A 16921-nucleotide genomic window follows, 5' to 3' on the forward strand; every position below is an offset into this window, starting at 1 on the left:
GCTGGCGCGACTGACCGCAACGCTAGACCCTCCAGTCCGGCCCGATCACCTGCCAAACATAACCGGGACAGTGAAAACCTTGCTCCTCGGCCTCGGGTGCCAAAACCCAAAATCTCTCCCACTGTCCACGCGACAACGCGTCTGCGATTCCGTTCTCCAAGCCGGGCACGTGCTGTGCCCGGAACAATAGGTTCCTACGCAAGCACGTCAAAAGCAATTGCCCGAGCACCCGCAGAACTACCAGCGATTTCGCCCTCTGGTTATTAATCGCATGTACCACGCCCAGATTATCGCATCTAAACAATATGCTGCGGTTAGCCAACCGATCGCCCCAGACTTCTAACGCTACCATGATGGGAAAAAGCTCAAGCAGCACCAGATCTCTTGTAAGACCCTCGCTATGCCAGCTTGCCGGCCAAGATTCCGCACACCACGATCCCTCCAAAAAACAACCGAATCCTGAGGCACCTGCGGCATCGGTAAACAGCTGCAACCGGTCGCTGTCTACGGCTGGCGCTTGCCATATGCTCACCCCGTTGAAATCCTCCAGGAACGAAGCCCAGACAGCCAAATCCCTTTTTAATTCAGAGGACAATCGAACGAAATGATGAGGCCTGGCACACCCCGCCGTTGCCCTTTCGAGCTTCCGGCAGAACACCCTGCCCATCGGTATTACCCGACAAGCAAAGTTCAGCATGCCCAGCAAGGACTGCGCCTGCCGCAGCGTGACTTTACGCGAGACGTTGAACCGGCAAATGGTTTCGCGGAGCTTCGACACTTTGTCCCGGGGCAGGCGACACTCTCCCGCCACGGTGTCAATTTCAATCCCCAAAAATGATAGGCAGGAGTCCGGACCCTCCGTTTTGTCTTTGGCTACAGGAACGCCGAAGTGGTAGAAAAGAGCCCGGGTGCTGAACAGCAAGTCGCCGCACCTTGTGTCATTAGCCGGACCGGCACATAGGAAATCATCGAGGTAATGCGCAACCCCGTGACCGCCTGACGCAGACTCCACGCACCAATGAAGAAAAGTGCTAAAGCGCTCGAAAAATGAGCATGAAACGGAACATCCCATCGGCAGACATTTGTCGATGAAATACTCCGCCCCAATCCGGAAACCCATAAAACGGAATGAGTCCGGATGCAATGGCAGTAATCTAAAGGCTGACTCAACATCAATCTTAGCCATGAGGGCCCCGCTCCCGTAGCTGCGGACCATCTCTAGCGCTTCGTCAAATGACTGATACACCACCGAGCAACAAGCCGGTGGTATTGCGTCGTTGACCGATGCCCCTGGTGGGTAAGAAAGATGCTGGATGAGCCGAAAAGCGCCTGGAGTCTTCTTCGGTACCACCCCGACCGGGGAGATGACCAAGTCATCCACCGGGGGTGACCTAAACGGCCCCTCCATCCTGCCCAACCGGACCTCCTTGTCCACCTTCTCCCGCAGCACCGTCGGCAAAGCTCGGGCAGACTGGAGGTTCCTCTGCGCGCGCACGGACACCTCGCTTGCAACAGGCAAGCGAAAACCAAACTTAAAACCGTCTAACAAAAATTTTGCATCCCTTTTATTTGGATACAGATCCAACCACTTACCCATCGTTTCCAGCTTAACTGGCGTTGGGGCTCTGCTGAGCGGTCCCGCTCGCGGCCTGCTTCGGGTATGGTTGTTTCCCCCGATTTCCCTGTCGCCCCCCTTTGAAACAAGAGGAGGCTGGGTGGGCTCCGCCACACTGCTGGCAGGAGTGACGAAAACGACACTGTTTGCCAAAGGAACATGTTCCGCTGTTAAAAGCGAAGCATTTCCCTCGAGGGGCAGACCGCCCGCCCACGCGAACGGCCACTCCGCCTGTCTTGGCAAATCCCCCGTCCGCGCCCGTTCCCTGTGCTGATGACCCCGCGCGACGCCCACCTGCTCCCTGTTTCTGGGTTTCCTCCTCCCGCTGGGATGCCCGGGTCACTTTGAGCCAGACCTCCACGTCCTTGAACCCAAAATCCATGACCCGTAGCCCGTCCTGCTTCTCCCGAAACTCTTGGTCATATCGCCGCCATTCCGAGCCCGAGGATGTGCGCTGCATGTCGTGCACGAGATGAAGGTAACGGATGATATTCATGTGCTCTTCCGGCCTATCCTCCAAATAGCATGCCGCAAACACCCAGAACCCGGCCAGCCAATTATCAAAAGACCGGAAAGCTTCTGTCCCCATGCCCTTCGTAGCGGCCGCCGCTTTGTATTCCTTCTTCATGGCCTTAGTCAAGCCGAATAAGTCCACGAAGTCACCCCTACGTATCTTCTTGCGGCAGCTGTCTCGCAGCCCCCGCATAACTGCGGTGTACTCGCAGCGCACTACCCCAGGCAGATCGCGCCACTTCTTTGCCCTACGCTCCTCCTCACTAATTCGCTTGCGCCGCTTACGCCTCTTCTGCTGTTTTGCTGCCCTTTTGGCAAATTTTTCGGCCTCCTTCCTTGCCCTAGCAGTACTATCAGCGTCGGACGCTTGCGACGCCAAAGAAGAGGAGGAGGAGGAAGACGAAGAGCTATGCGAACTCGAGCTCGCGGTGGAAATTGATATAGACTGTACCAACTCACCGGATGCCATCGACCTCTCCGACCCGGATTCTTCGTTTTCTTCAGCCCAATCATCGTCCACCACGAAATCTGCCAAATCCCCTTCCTCTCGGCCCTCTGTGGAAGACAAAACAGAAGAGGGCCCGGCCCGTGCTTGCGGCGCACGCCGGGCACCCCGTGTGGAATGCGCAGTGACCGCGCGCCCCTGCTGCTCCCGGTCTGACCTTAGCTCCAGCTCCGCCGCGGCGGCCCCCAGCTCTCGGCAGGCTCGTGCCACCCGCTGCGCCGCTGATGCCCTCCGTTTGCCAGACCCCCTGCCTCCCGCAGGCTGGCCGACATCCGCCATCGTCCTAGGGGAGGCCACTGCAGCTAACGGCCCCAGAGCCTCCACCACCGTGGCCAGCGCCGACGCTATGGCCCCAGGAGGATCACGTGCGGCGCGACCCCCGGAAACGCCGCCCGAAGGACGACCGGTCCTTGGTTGGGCGCGAGCCCGCGCCCACCGACCGCCCGATGCGACCCGGGGACCCTGCCCCTCATGTTCTGACCTAAAAGCAAGTGCCCCCCGGCCGGCCCAATCGCTCTCCATTTCCGATCCTTCGCCTTCACTCTCTAGCGAAGCAGAAGAATCCCCCGGTCCTGGGGAGGACCCGCTGTCGTGCGCAGCGGCCCATGCCGCGGCCCTGCGGCCGCTGACCCATTCCCTGTCTCCCCTCCCCCCGCGGGACCCGCTGCTTCCCGCCTCTGCAGTGCTGGTGTGGGGAGTCACAGGGACCCGCTGCGCACCCGCGCGTGCTCCCCCGCGCGTCACCTGACCCGCGGAGTGCGCACGCGCATGCTGCTCCCGGCCACCCCTTGCAGTTCCTGCCGTGTCCCCCTCTCCTATTGTCCTCTCTATGCGCCCAGCGCTGCCTACCCGAGGCATACGCTGCACCCCCCTTGTGCACTCTCTCCCCCTGCCGGATTCCGGCATCCGGGGAGTAGAAACGGGTGGCCCGTGTGCTGGTGGCGCCGCTGCGCGCACACGTGCGCGGCCGGCGGCGTCCGGAGCGAGCGTGGGCGCGCACGCACCCCGAGCGCGCGTCCCACGTCCTCCCGCCATCGGGCTCTCCTCCTCAGCCGCCGCGCGAGGCTCCTGCACAGGCCCCGCGCGGCGACCACCAGCTCCTCGTCCGGTCCTCTCCCCCCGCCCGGCACTAACAGTCGGCCGTGCCAAGGAAGGAGGGCTAGGTCCTGCAACTACCGGGCTCCCCCCGCGGCGCGCCCGACATGGTCCCGGACTCGGCGGCTCCCGGAGGGGACGGCCGCCGCCCGCCAACCGCCGAGCGGCTTGAAGGGACCCCTGGTCCCCCACGCCGTCCTCGTCCGGCCGGAGTGACCCTGCTTGTGGTGCCCGCGGCCGAGTTAGTGAATGCCCCTAGGGACGGAGCCCCGTCCCCCATGCTGCCCACTGCAGCCTCAGGGCCCGCTCGACCGTCTGACCCACGGTACCGAGCCGGGGCCCTTAGAACACGCTGGGGGCGAGCAGCCATATTAGCAGTGAATAATATGACCAGAGGGGGAGTATAAACTTGAGGTAGGGGTTATTCTGTTTGCACCCTACGTATCTTGGAGGAGAAACAAAATGTGTCTGCAATGCAGCACTCACCTAAAAGCAAATCCACCAAGAGAACTAAGATGGCCTCACCTTCCCTATATATATATCAAACCCTCCCCCTAAAGAAGGCTGTACTTTCCTCACAGCTAGGTCCACCCCTCCCCAGATGTTTAACTCTTTCCTCTCCTATACAGTCAATACTCTCTCCAAAGAAAGTGACTTGTTGTTGAATAAATAAGTTAGGATGTCTACATATAAGTTAAGTAAATGTAACATTTGACTGTGTTAAGTAATTATTAAATAATCAAAGTTGCCCAAAATAAATGAGCTACTATTAATACTCACAAATGCATTTGCAGAATTATGGAGTTCATCTGAAACGCAGACATTTGTGGGTCAATTCAGTTAGGTGTGAGCGATACAATGTGCTCCAATCTCATTATGGACAGGGGCAAATACAGGATTTCTGGAGGGGAATTTCAAAATGTTTGATTTTAGAGTGATTGTCTAAGGATGCATAATTAGCATGTAACAAGCTATAGTCTGCCCCAAACATAGTGCAGTTTATGTAAACAGTAATTAAGACATACTGTATGCAGGTTCAATGATCACCATAAGCCACTTACCAGATTCCCTTTCTGGTGCGATGATTGAGCACTCAGATCCACTCACACACACAGCAGACTTTGTAGGAAAATCTGCTGCCATGGGCATGTGCAGCAGCTCCATTCTGCCCTTGTAGTTGCATGTAGTGGCCGTTTGCAAAGCTGTGAGGAAGTGGGGTTTCTGGGCAGCTGGAACACCCCCCTTCCCCCCCCCCCATCATGCCAGATTTGCATATACTAGTGGGGTGAGCTTACTTTAAATAAATCACTCATCATAGAGGAACACCTTTAAAGTCTGCACAACATATATCCTGTCTGTAAGTGCATTGAAGAACAGTGCAGGTATCCACTTTTTCTCCATTTAGAGTCCCTATAGATGGTTGTGATCGAGTTAAAGGAAAATTCAATTAACTGGTGATTTTGAATAAAAGGTAATTTTCTGTCAAACAGCCAGAGTTGTTTTCTTTATCAGGTCCGGGAACCTTGCGTGTTGGTGCAGGGGAGAGTGGAGGAAGCAGATACACTGGCTTGCTGCAAGATGTTAGGCTCTATGAACAGAGATTGTCTCGAGCAGAGATCACTGAACTCCATGCTACAGCAGCCAAGAGTGACCTGCACCCAACATCTGGGTATTTGGAATACAGACAAGGAGAGTTACATAAGTCTTTCATTGTATCTGCACGGGATGACAGTGAGGAAGAAGGCGAGGAACTCTTCATGCTAAAACTAGTTTCTGTATTTGGGGGAGCAAGGATTCCAGAGGAGAACACAACAGCAGCAATAAGGATCCAGAAAAGTGATAACGCCAATGGTTTGTTTGGCTTCACTGGGCCCTGTATTCCCCAGGTGAGAAATAAGAGGGAATGATGAAATATAGGGTGCAGGTAGATTTGTGCCGTGCTTAGTTCTCTGCGATGTTTGGATGCATGCATTGCGTGGTGCAATGGAAAGTTAGAATTCTTGGTGGTCACAAAGCCATTCCGACAGCACTCTGCGACCTTTGCTGCTACATTAACTTGCCATATATTTATAACGGGATCCGATTAAGTGACCTGTGCTCGGGATTCCTGCAGCCACCATGCCGACGCCGGGATCCCAAGCGATCAAAAGCACTACAGTTGGCACCTAGTGGCGAGCGCAGCAAGGCACCTAGCCTGCAAGAGGGCTTTGATACGCTCCCCCTCCCCTCTCTTCCCCCCGGCATTCTACGGCTGGGATCCCGGGGTCGGTATGCTGATTGCCGGTCACCCCTCTGCTGGTCACCCAGCCCCAACCCATTTATAACAGTCCTATTTATACAATAAATGCAGAAGGTGACTGGGCTTGCTGCTAATTAGGAGACAGTTTATAATTTGTCCGCTTTTGCCTGCTGGAGGACTTTGTGTTTTCACCTGTTACTTATTAATGTATTTACCAACTTCCATTATGTGTATGAATATATATTTGCTATGTTGGGAGACAAGTGCTTATCTAGTCAAGCAGGCCGGGTGTGAGTGGAGGTGTTGTTCCCGTATGAGATTTTAACTATCATTTCTCAATGTCATTCTAGAAAATGATAGATCGAAGCCAACGTATCTGTTGTAGAAGCTTTAGTAAATCTGCCCCTTGTTGTGCTTTCATACACTTGGCAGGGTTAGCAATGTCACAGTACAGACAACTCAGATTGTTTTACCTGTATGGAAGTCAATCAGGACACCTTCCCTAAGATATGAGATGTGTTCAGGCTCAGCTGTATGTAGTGTAATGGGGAAGTATGGCGTATCACTACGTTTGAAATGAGCTGATTTGGAATATCAGGTTAACAGTTAACACCAATCTATTTTATCTTTATTGTTCGTATCAGCAGACTCTAAGCTACTGGTTAGAGATACTGACAAAGGAGTGAATTCTCTTTGTATGCAAAAATAATGCAAACAAATAAAAATGTCAAGATAGAAGCATTGTATACTATGATTAGTAATATGGTGTAGTACATGTGAGACATCTTGTTGTAGTTATTGTATTATGTTGTGACAAAGTAAGTTTGACATCAAGTCATTGTGTTTCTAGTCCTCAGAGGAAGGTTCTACCATCTCCTGTGTTGTGGAACGCACCAGAGGAGCGCTAGACACCGTGTATCTTTTCTACACCATCGTGCAGACAGACGCTGGCGGCACTACTGGCTCAGTGACTGACTTTACTAGCAGCAGTGGAAATATTACATTTCTGCCAATGCAGCGATCAAAGGTAAGTACATGTCTGATGACTGTAGTAGCCACGCAGCACCTACTGCGCATTTCAGCGTATATAGCACGGCTCTGACATCTTTACATGTATATTTGGCTGCTTTCTGGGACTTTCAGTTCTATACTGTACATATAACCTACACAAAATTTTAGACTCCAACTAAATAAGTTTAGTGCCCCATACAGATTAATTCATTACACGAGATTCAAATGTATTTGTGGCCCGCAGCCACTAGATGGCGCCCAGTGGAGCTATTCAAATTTTGCTCCATTCGGGCATCTACGTTTCAGCTCTCTCTTGCCATGGGGGGGTGAGCTGAAATGTGTAAAAAATTATCCGTTTGGGCGCCCAAATGGCACTTTTCACGATCGTGCCTATTAGTTTAGTCGGCTTTTCACGGTTAAACCCGACACTAATGTGCGCAATCAGCGTGATAGGGGACATCAATTGTATATGGCCCAGTGTGATCTCCTTTCACTTTAGACAGGAGTTCAGGGGCGATAACAATTGAATTCCCCCCATTATGTTTACTGAAGGTGTTTCTTGTAGGTACTTTCTGTGCAAATGTGCATGTGCGATCGCTTATTCAATAAGAGAATTGTCCACCCAAACAGTATTCCCCCAGTACCCAAGTATTAAAACTGGAACGTTAATCAGCCTCTCTGTCCTGGCCAGTGGCTAATTCTCCTGTCCTTAATAATAGAATAACTTATTAAATAAACGAGTTGTGGCACATACTGTACTAGTAGCATGTTAATGATCAGTCAGTGCTCTCAGTCTGCTTTGTGTGGGAATAACTAAATATCAAATGTTCCTGCTATTAGTGGTGAGAGTACTGGCAACTAAAGATGAGTCGATGGAAGATTGATCATCTCCAAACAAATTGGACCCCTGCTGTACTGTGGAATATTGCATTTTGTGGTTTATCCGACTTTTGTTATACTGCAATTAGGTCAAATTATTAATATATTTGCACTGTTTAAATACTGTATAACAATAGTTATAATAAAAATAATTTATTTTGTAAATTTACAATTTTTTTAAATTTTAATTGGTATATCAATTTATGAGGGTCATTCTGACCCGATCGTTCGCTGCGTTTTAACGCAGCAGTGCGAACGGGTCCCTACTGCGCATGTGCCCAAAGACCGTAGCAGGGATGCGATCGCCTCTGCCTGATTGACAGGCAGAGGCGATCGCTGGGCGAGAGGGGGTGGAACAGCGGCGTTTGCCCGCCGTTTCGTGGGGGGCGGGCCGCATCGGCTGCGTGACGACACACACAGCCGCTGCAGGCCAGGGAGTGATGAGTAGCTCCCGGCCAGCTTGCTAAAGCTACGATCAACTCGGAATGACCCCCTATGTTAGCAATTAAGAGGATGCACATGTATGTTTTCCGTAGCCATCATATCTTTATGTCAGGATCTCCTGGGGGGGGGGGGCTGGTACAGAATACTTAGGCCTCTGTTGGCACCTAGAATTGCAGGGGAGGCTTAACCACTCCCCTCTGTTATGCCATGATGGAGGCCTCTGATACACACCATAGTGGTGGTCATGCCCCCGGCACCACCGGAGCAAACTATTGGTGGCCAGCTTTTTGTGAAGCTAATCCATACATTTAAAGAATTAGGATTCTTTGGCCGGACAAAATCATCATAAAAAATGTAATATAACACACGCTATCACTCATTATAAGTAAAATTTAATTGTTCAACAGTTTCCCTTTTCTACTACTATTTTCCAGTTTATCTTAATCTGATACCCTTAGTTTAACAGTAACTGGTAGTGGCCGGCCTTCTAATACATTTTTGCTTTTTTACTTTCAAATCCTGTACGACATGTCTTCCATATTATTCTTTCTATCTGAATTCATATTTGCGATCATTTGCAATGTTAATTTTGCTGTAAGTTCTCCAGAGCAAGAACATGAATCCTATTGTATTTTAGCATCTGGAGTTGCTGTTCCTCCCAATTTTCCGTCAAATACAGTATGTAGTAGGATAGTGCACACTGCACAGCCATATACAGTGACACCATGATAGTAAACGTAATCATAAATATATACATACATTCCTTACCTACACGCATACGTACATATATACACACTTACTATCTGCTTTGCACTTGTTTGGTGCAGGTGTTAAATCTGGATGTTCTAGATGACGAGTTTCCAGAACTGACAGAACATTTCCGTGTCACTCTCACTCATGCGGTGTCTGCTGATGGAAAGATTGGATCCACTCCAACCAGTGGAGCAAGTATAGATCCACTTACTTCATCTGAGGACATTACAATAAGCGCAAGTGATCACCCGTATGGTAAGAAAGTGTTTTGACAGCGCAAAATAAACACAACACATTGGCCCTCATTCCGAGTTGTTCGCTCGCTAGCTGCTTTTAGCAGAATTGCACACGCTAGGCCGCCGCCCTCTGGGAGTGTATCTTAGCTTAGCAGAATAGAGAACGAAAGATAAGCAGAATTGCTACTAAATATTTTCTTGCAGTTTCTGAGTAGCTCCAGACTTAGTCCTAGATTGCGATCAACTCGGTCCGTTTAGTTCCTGGTTTGATGTCACAAACACGCCCAGCGTTTGGCCAGCCACTCCCCCGTTTCTCCAGCCACTCCTGCGTTTTTACCTGGCACGCCTGCGTTTTTTAGCACACTCCCTGAAAACGCCATGTTGCCTCCCAGAAACACCCACTTCCTGTCAATCACACTACGATCACTCGAGCGATGAAAAAATGTTGTTCGAGCTTGTGCAAATCTCCAAAGTTTTATGTTAATTAACTAAGCGCATGCGCGCTGCGTACAATGCCCATGCGCATTTTCTACCTAATCGCTCCGTTGCGAAAAACGGCAACGAGCGAACAACTCGGAATGACCACCATTATTCTATATAACGATTATGTATATTATTAAAACAAGTGACATTCATAATCGGATGCTCAGCTCCACATGTTATACTTTTTCCATTACTTTCATCTGTCTGTTCCTTTAGTGCCTTTATTTATCTTTAGGTGCAGTAAGGGCCTAATTCAGACCTGATCGCTGTTGTGCGATTTCGCATGATGGGCGATTATTGAACAACTGCGCATGCGCATGAATCACAATGCGCAGGCGCAAGGCCAAACTGCAAAAGAATTGTGCAAAAATTTCGATCGCTATGCGTATGCCAGTTGATTGACAGGAAGCGGACGTTTGGGGGTGGACGCTCTCTGGGAGTGTCAGGAAAAACGCAGGCATCCTCAAGCTTCTTCTGGGAGGGTGTGTGACATCAGCTCCGGCCCCGATCAGCCTGTTTTTATCGCACTGTAAGAGTAAGTCCTGGGCTACGCACAGACTGGAAAAATCATTCGATGGTGAGTGAGTTTGCGAATGGGTTTGCAGATGTCCGCTGTCTGGCGAAGTTTTCGCATGGCGTACGCATGCATTCGCACACTTGCACAGGGCTGGTTGTCACTCCCTATGGATGGCGGCTATCTGATTGCAGACCTCTGCAGAGGAGTGATCAGGTCTGAGTTAGGCCCTAAGTTTGGACATGTGCAAATGTATACCAAGATGCTCATGGTGGTACATCACTCAAATCCAGATGTAGTTATCACCCTAGGGCACTGTTTACCAAATCCGGTCCTCACAGCCCACTCACAGTCCAGGACAGGTACTAAGGATATTTATGCTTGAGCACTGGTGGCTTAATTATTACTCCAGACAGTTTGATTGATCCACCTATGCTGAACCAAGGATGGTGCAGCACAGGGGGATAAATAATGTCTGGACTGTGAGTGGCCATGCGGACTAAACGTGGGAAAAACTTACTCATCCTCTCCTGCTCCTCCAGTCACCAAAGTCCACCATGCTCAACCTCCAGTACATGCCATCTGCATGACAGAAATCAATGTATTTATTACCAGTGTTCTATCGCTGCGGTTTCTCTCCATTATCATATTATATTCGTTTATTGTGACCAAAATATCTTTTTGCAATTTTTACTCAATAAATCAAAATCTTTTTTATTTTATTCTGTGCATCTTAGCCATGTATTTATTAGGGTTACATACATTTTACCGGCGGACGGGATGCCGGCTGTGAACATCCCGACTGCGGCATCCCGCCCACCAGAATGCCAGCAGTGGGGCGAGCGGTAAGAGTACCCTAGCGGTTTAGCTGTGCTTGCCACAGGATCTGTTCCCACTCTATGGGTCTTGTGGACCCCCACGAGTGGGACTAGCTCTGGTGCGCCAGGATTCCGTCTGTCGGCATTGTCAGCTGTCGGAATTTCAGCGTCAGTATCCTGAACTCCCGGATCCCATCAGCCGGCATTTTAACTGCAACCGGTTTATACAATCAAGCAGACCTTTTCATTTTCATTAGCAATACAACACATATTTGCATTGTGTGCAGTGCACAGATGGACGGCAGAAATCTAAAGCAGCATATATAGTATCAATTGCAGGAGATTGTGTGCTAGAGAGTACATTTACTTAACTTGCAGTGCCCAATTTCTTTAATAATGTTATTTAAAATAGTTGTCCCCTGGGAACAAATTAGTGCTGCCAGCAGACAGGCTCATTATCTAAGTCATGTAGAAGCCACTTCATCTGGGGAAGATCCTATTAATAACTTCCTTTCAGATAACTAAACATTCATGTTCTACTCTTCTGTTGTCTATGAACGTTCTGTTTAGAGGATGAGAGGGGTGACATTACACATATACAGTACGCCTGCTATTACACATGTTACGTATAGAGGATGTGGTGTATTCTGTTATAGTAAGGCTACTTTTGCCTAAAAAATGCTGTATGCCTAAGAATCAAAGTGATTGGCTGTTGAGTAATGACATCAGCAGAATAGAAGTGTGTACTGTATAATGGTCATCTTGAAAGGCTATTCCAATGCAATAAAGAAGAAAATGAAAGAAAATGAATGTGACACTAATGCTAAGGGTGGTAAGTGGTACCACATAATTGCTGAGAGTCAGCAAGGAGCTGGCTAAGGAGACCAAGGTGATGACAGTAAGTTGAACAGTGTGGGCCACTATATAGTAGTCTAATGCGTGAGGGACTATCATCATAACTGTCTGACTTTTATAACTAGCATCATTGTTTTTACAGGGTTATTTCAGTTCTCTGTGAACCCCCCACCTAGACCAGGAGATAATATGACCCTTCCTGCAAAATCTGTCCCCACGATAAAAGTAAAGGAGGAAATAGGACAGGTGAAACTGCTGGTGGTCCGAGCACAGGGACTTCTGGGACAAATAAGAGTTCAGTACCGGACATCCCCGATGACAGCATTCAGTCCACAGGACTATCAGGTGACTGGGCTACAGTGGGATATGCTGGGATGCTATGGGCATATAACTGATGACAAGCTGACATATTTATTATTTGTGCACTTCTTAAGGAAGCAGGAGATTCTTTGGAGTTTCAGCCTGGAGAACGATATAAATACATCTCTGTTACCATCACTGATAACTCTCTGCCCGAACTGGCCAAATCATTTAAAGTTGAACTGTGGAACGCAAATGGAGGAGGTACGTTCCACGCGCCTTTCCCTGCCCTGTTCTGCTAGTAATGCACCTTTCACAGTGGCCGAGACAGACATTGGTGGTTTATAGTTTATATTATATGTACTACCTTATTCCCCATTGAGATAACTTCTTATTACCACATTTATGCTAACTGTCAAAACAAGTAGTGTACTGTATATAGACCTGAACGCAAGGCAGATATTTCCGTAGTTCAGCGATGATCAGTTGAAGGCACATGCATCACAGTCACACCACGTACGCAGCAAGGTGCCTCACCACTCGCAATCTGGATTTCTTTGCAAAATGATTGACAGTCAGGGACCATTTGGGGGAGGCAATGGGCAGTGGTGGTAAACACACAGGCATGTCACAACCATTTTTGGGGCCTGCTTCAGCCTACAACTACGATCCCGTACACAGAAAACATGGTGCCAGCATCTCAGTTCCCGCAGCCATTCTGTATGACAATAGGGTCACTTAGATGGTGGATTATGGGAGGATCGGTGACCGCTCTGCATATTTGTACGCGGTTGCTTGGATCTGCAAAGCTGCCGGTGGACGTCTCTGTGCATTTCCAGGCTGCTGCAGCATTAGAAGATTTTCACACGTGCTGCGTATAGGATCACAGCTGCTAATGCGTTATCTCTGCATCAGGCCATACTGTACAGTACTTTTGCCATTGGCAGATGCCTTTTGTATTTAACGGAATACGTATAAATAGAATAGTAGCTAAATTGGATTGGAAAAAAGGAGTATTTATAGTGTTACTGAATTTAGGCTACATTGATATTGGTACTTACTACCAACACTTTCCACCGCACTGTCACACTTATTTTCCTATGAGTTTTATAAAATGTGTTCAGAAATGTCTGTCTTCTTTATATTGTGGCATTTTCTCAAGATTAGAGTCATATCACACAAGCTTAAAAATGACTTTCACCCAAAGAATGTTTTTCGGCCAAAGAAATGCAGCCTATAAAACAGGTATCAGCCATAGATTATAATCAGTGACTAACTGGACAGATAAAATGCTCCATTATGTATCTGAAGAGCTGTGGCAGGTTTTAGCCTGTGTGATACTAACCCTTTCCATAGTTCAGCTGTCCTGAAGCATATGTAGTGTGCAGTATTGAACACCATAGGTACTTTACACCAGCCCAGTATACAGGACACAAACATATTGTCTACTAAATTATACTTTGGGCTTGATTCTGAGTCAATTTTTTGCTACTGCGCAGGCGTCCAGAGTCTGTGCGCACAGAGTCACAGTTGCATTTGGACACGGTCTCAGAAATGTCTTGAAACTGTATTGGGCATCCCTGGGCGGTGGCTGGGAGATATCAGGGAAGTGGCTTGTAAGTAAAGCAAGAAAGCACACAACTGGGCAAAACCATGTTGCACTGCAGGTGGGGCAGATGTAACGTACAGAGAGATTTAGATTGCAAATACCAGACTTTGAATCAACTCCAGACCTTTTGCCTGTTTAATTGATTAAGAAATAACAAAGGAATGGCCCAGACTTGTCCATGAAACAGCTATTGAGTCAATTGTCCAATTACTTTTGATCCCTTGAAAAAGAATGGGCTACATTAAACAGTTGTAATTCCTAAACCCTTCTCCCCCAATTTGATGTGAATACCCTCAAATAAAAGCTGATAGTCTGCACTTTGAAACCATATTCATTATATAACTTAGGCCAGGGCTGGCCAAACCGGTCCTCGAGATCTACCAACAGTTCATGTTTTCCAGGTCTCCTGGATATCTGTAGAATTGTCAGTTAGGAATGAATGCAGCACATCTTAATTAGTAATTACTACACCTGTGAACCAGCTAGGAGGAATGGAAAATGTGAACTGTTGGTAGATCTCGAGGACTGGTTTAGCCAGCTCTGACTTAGGCCGATATTCAATTATCCGTGATGCCTCTGGAGTTATCGGGTCCCGCAGACCTGTTGCCGCAGAAATCCATGAAAAGTTCACATATTCTGTGCGTTAATGCCCAATAACCCCTGTTAATGCCTGTTAATACATGAGGTTAACGGGCGTTAACGTGCCTGTTGGTAGGCTGATTGAATAGCCTCCCGCGTTTAAGCCCGAGGCTACCCCTGTTATTGAATCTCAGTCTTAATATGTTTTGGTAAACAACTAAAATGTCCAAATATATATGGACCTAACTGTATGTTCCTTCATGTTAGCATATAAACAAATTATTATAAAAAACCAAGTTGTTATAAATGTCTAAAAGTAATACAACATATTATAATATACAAGGTAGATGCTATTATAAATGTACGACTTAAGCTGATGATAATAGGGCAGATGAAAGAGTTTATCAGAACTTTATGTCACACCTAAAGGAAGGACAGATTGAAATGAAAGAGGGACAGATGGGGAGGATCCTACAGAGGGACACTTTACCAGAATATAATTCTCTGCAGCTACGACATAACCAGCAGTGGGCAGGACTAGGGATGGCCATCGGTGGGTTATCTATCGATGGTTACCATTGATGGATATCTTCAATGGTGTAAAACCATCTGTAAGGGAACCATCGATGGCTTTAAACATTGATGGTCACCACCTGCGTTACTGTAAAATGCACTGTGGGCAAATCAGAGCCCGGGAGCGTGACTTTGTGGGTGTCAGCACTGAACCATCAATGGCGGGAAACCATATGGTTCTCCCCCCATGGATGGTAAAAGTATTTGACATCGGTCATAGACCATCGATGATTTAGAATAATCGATGGACGATGGACATCCCTAGCCAGGACTCTATTCCCCAGCTAGGAATAATAGTCCGGTTACAGCACTGTCTTATGCTTTCCTGAATGAAACACTGTACAGTATATTCGTACTTCCCTCCACCTACTAAAAGTACCTATTACTTAATGTACAGCTTCGTACTCTGCTCTGCATGCTGTTAAATATGCTATCTGTCTCCTGTGTGTTTCTTATTTGTGTATACATGTATATATGTGTTCTGCGTGTCTCTTCCTGAAGTGGCTGAACTCTTTAGGGATGATGGCTTTGCTAGTGGTGATGGTGACATGGAACAGTTCCTTCCAGCTGTACACCAGAGGGGTAAGCACCCGCTCACTGTCATTTTCTTCCTGCTTTTTACTGGGGTAACACAACTAAAGTTCATTACGTACATACAGTAGGGGTCTATTCATAAAGCAGTTAAAAGAATGTGAGCCAGTGGAGAAGTTGCCAATGGCAACCATTCAGCTGCTATGTGTAATTATATAGAAAGCACTTAATAAATATTACTTCAAATCTGATTGGTTGCCATGGCAACTTCTCCACTGGCTCACTTCTCCACTCTTTTTACTGCTTCATGAATAGACCCAATAATCTTGTAGCCATGGTATATGCTATACAGTAACAGTGATTTCACACTTCAGTCCTCAAGGCACTCTGTCCATGTTTTAAGGTATATCTATGCTTGAACACAGATAGGTAACTGATGTGCTAATTAGGACACCTGTATGGCTATCCGTAAAACCTGGACTGTTATTGTGCCCTGAGGGTCGAAGTTGGGAAACACTTTGCTACTGGTATAAATAGTACACCTAATATTATGTTTTTATATACTGTATAATATAGATTAGTGGTTCTGAAACTGGGGTACTCGCTGTAATGTTCAGGGGTACTTGAAAATGTTCTGTAAAGGCGGGGCGGGACAGCCAGGTGATAACTGGACACATGGAGAAACACTGTCTATGATCTCTAGTCCCATGCATCACAATATCCCTGTAAAATAAAGCATACGGCTTGGGTGCTGAATTAAAAAAAAATTGTTAATAAATTCTGAGAAAATGATTGTGATCCGCTGATAGTGGATAGCACATGCAATAATATGTATATTGGCCCTCATTCCAAGTTGTTCGCTCGTTATTTTTCATCGCATCGCAGCGATTTTCCGCTAACTGCGCATGCGCAATGTTCGCACTGCGGCTGCGCCAAGTAAATTTGCTAAGAAGTTTGGTATTTTACTCACGGCATTACGAGGTTTTTTCTTCGTTCTGGTGATCGGAGTGTGATTGACAGGAAGTGGGTGTTTTTGGGCGGAAACTGACCGTTATATGGGTGTGTGTAAAAAAACGCTGCCGTTTCTGGGAAAAACGCGGGAGTGGCTGGAGAAACGGAGGAGTGTCTGGGCGAACGCTGGGTGTGTTTGTGACGTCAAACCAGGAACGAAACTGACTGAACTTGTCGCAGTGGCAGAGTAAGTCCCGAGCTACTCAGAAACTGCTAAGAAATTTCTATTGGCAATTTTGAGAATCTTTCGTTTGCAATTCTGCTAAGCTAAGATTCACTCCCAGTAGGCGGCGGCTTAGCGTGTGCAATGCTGCTAAAAGCAGCTAGCGAGCGAACAACTCGGAAAGAGGGCCATTAT

The 16921-nt window shown here is 47.7% G+C and overlaps 1 protein-coding gene across 1 annotated transcript in view; it reads left to right on the forward strand.

The window, feature by feature from the left end:
• The window catches only part of ADGRV1 (adhesion G protein-coupled receptor V1), a 1000765-nt gene that overhangs the window by 241404 nt on the left and 742440 nt on the right, over positions 1 to 16921 (forward strand). Inside the window, exons 22-27 of the mRNA XM_063964002.1 lie at positions 5241 to 5614; positions 6818 to 6994; positions 9129 to 9309; positions 12103 to 12305; positions 12395 to 12524; positions 15523 to 15603. Coding sequence (XP_063820072.1) covers positions 5241 to 5614; positions 6818 to 6994; positions 9129 to 9309; positions 12103 to 12305; positions 12395 to 12524; positions 15523 to 15603 — 1146 coding nt within the window. The remainder of the gene's footprint in view (positions 1 to 5240; positions 5615 to 6817; positions 6995 to 9128; positions 9310 to 12102; positions 12306 to 12394; positions 12525 to 15522; positions 15604 to 16921) is intronic.

This window comes from Pseudophryne corroboree, chromosome 1 (genome assembly GCF_028390025.1).
Source record: "Pseudophryne corroboree isolate aPseCor3 chromosome 1, aPseCor3.hap2, whole genome shotgun sequence".
In the NCBI taxonomy this organism is placed as follows: domain Eukaryota; kingdom Metazoa; phylum Chordata; class Amphibia; order Anura; family Myobatrachidae; genus Pseudophryne; species Pseudophryne corroboree.